Source organism: Tripterygium wilfordii, chromosome 23 (assembly GCF_013401445.1).
Source record: "Tripterygium wilfordii isolate XIE 37 chromosome 23, ASM1340144v1, whole genome shotgun sequence".
Lineage (NCBI taxonomy): Eukaryota > Viridiplantae > Streptophyta > Magnoliopsida > Celastrales > Celastraceae > Tripterygium > Tripterygium wilfordii.
Window position 1 is genome coordinate 10,289,642 of NC_052254.1, and position 1,704 is coordinate 10,291,345.

Genomic DNA, 1,704 nt, shown 5'->3' on the forward strand with positions numbered 1-1,704 from the left:
ACAAAATTCTTTAGCTGCCAACTTTGGAGAACAGGTTGATCTTAAGTCATAAAACACTTTGTTTTCCCTCAATATTCTACGAATCCTATTGGTATTCGCCCCAAATAAAAATGTGTTTGTTGTGAACAACGCATGGTGAGCAATTTCCGACATAAAGTTGACCGAATTTGAAACCGATTTCTTACCATGACCTAATTGCAAATGTTTCCATCCCTCCATGGTCTATTTGAACTTCTCTATGTACATCCATGTGAATCGCATGTTCAATTATTTTTTACTCAGAAATCGATAATACTTGTTAAAAGTAACTCACTCGACTTAGGCAACTAGCAAATATAAAAAGGGAAGAACAAAGAGAACCTCCAGAGTAGCAGACATTGTTCAAGGTTTTCCTACAATGTTGTCCTCCAATCAATCCCTTCTCCTTTCAGTCCTTCTCTTTGCTCTCATCTCTTCCACCATTTCCCGATCAATAATCCGAATGCCTAGTGCTACCAGCCGCCGAAATATCCACGCTGATGAGAACTATCTATATTGCGACAGCTGGCGATTGTCCGTCGAGACCAACAACGCCGGATCCTGGTCTACAATCCCCTCTTCATGCGTTAGCTTTGTTCAAGACTACATGACTGGTGATCGCTTCATCTCGGACTCCGAGACCGTCGTAGCAGACTCTCTGGCCTTTGCCTTGACTGTGGGGATCGTCGGCGATGGCAAGGACGCTTGGATCTTCGATGTCGATGACACACTGCTCTCCAATCTTCCTTACTACCAGGACAATGGATGGGGGTAAAGTAGTTCTGTCCTGATCGTTGCTTGATTTGTGGTTGTTGACGTAAATTCTACACCAAATTTAGTAACCATCGAATCTTGGTTTTGGATGCAGATCAGAACCCTACAATCATACTGCTTATTATGAATGGGTGGATTTGGCTAATGCTCCTGCTATACCTCCAAGTTCTTTTTTGTTCAAGGAGCTCAAGAAGCTTGGGTTCACTATATTTTTATTGACAGGGCGCGACGAATTTCAAAGAAGAAGGATTTTCAGGCTGGGAAAAGCTTATCTTGAGGTATAGGACATATATAATGCAAAATGTGGTTAATTATAAGAAGGTTTCATTTCATCTGTCAAATTTCACTCAAGTTGTTGAGTTGTGTATGCAAAAGTTGAATTAACAACTATGGTATTTTGGTAATGATACAGGCAGGAATCAGACCAGGGCAAAAAGGTTGTTCTCTATAAGTCTCAGAGGAGATTGGAGTAGATTAAGAAAGGTTACAGGATTCATGGGATGTCTGGAGATCAATAGAGTGATTTGTTGGGCTTTGCAGTTGCAGAACGATCCTTTAAACACCCAAATCCATACTTTTACCTTTCTTAGCTCGAAAATGAACGATAATGTGATATTATTGTTGGATTTTAATTAAGGGTATAAAGCCACTAGGCCTAATGAAAATTGTTGGACCTAGGTTACACAAGAGGAGGGATGAATTGTGTCCCCAAATTCCGAATAGGAATCCCCTTATATCAATTTCACAAATCAAGCACCACACCAAGCACACAAAGTGAGTCTTACGAATATAATTTTCCTAATTTATTTCTAAGCAAACTTGTAACTTAAGTATATAATGCGTCTAGATGTAAAATCCTATCAATTTAATCAATGGTAAAGTATAGTTGCACACAAATGGACCTATATGAGC

General features: G+C 39.6%; 1 protein-coding gene across 1 annotated transcript; it reads left to right on the top strand.

Moving 5' to 3' along the window:
* Nucleotides 1–291: 291 nt before the first annotated feature.
* Nucleotides 292–1,243, top strand: LOC119992793 (acid phosphatase 1-like). The gene is made up of 3 exons (XM_038839583.1): nucleotides 292–789; nucleotides 887–1,070; nucleotides 1,205–1,243. The coding sequence occupies exons 1-3, from the start codon at nucleotides 398–400 to the stop codon at nucleotides 1,241–1,243; spliced, it is 615 nt and encodes a 204-aa protein (XP_038695511.1). The 5' UTR covers nucleotides 292–397.
* The last annotated feature ends 461 nt before the right edge of the window (nucleotides 1,244–1,704 follow it).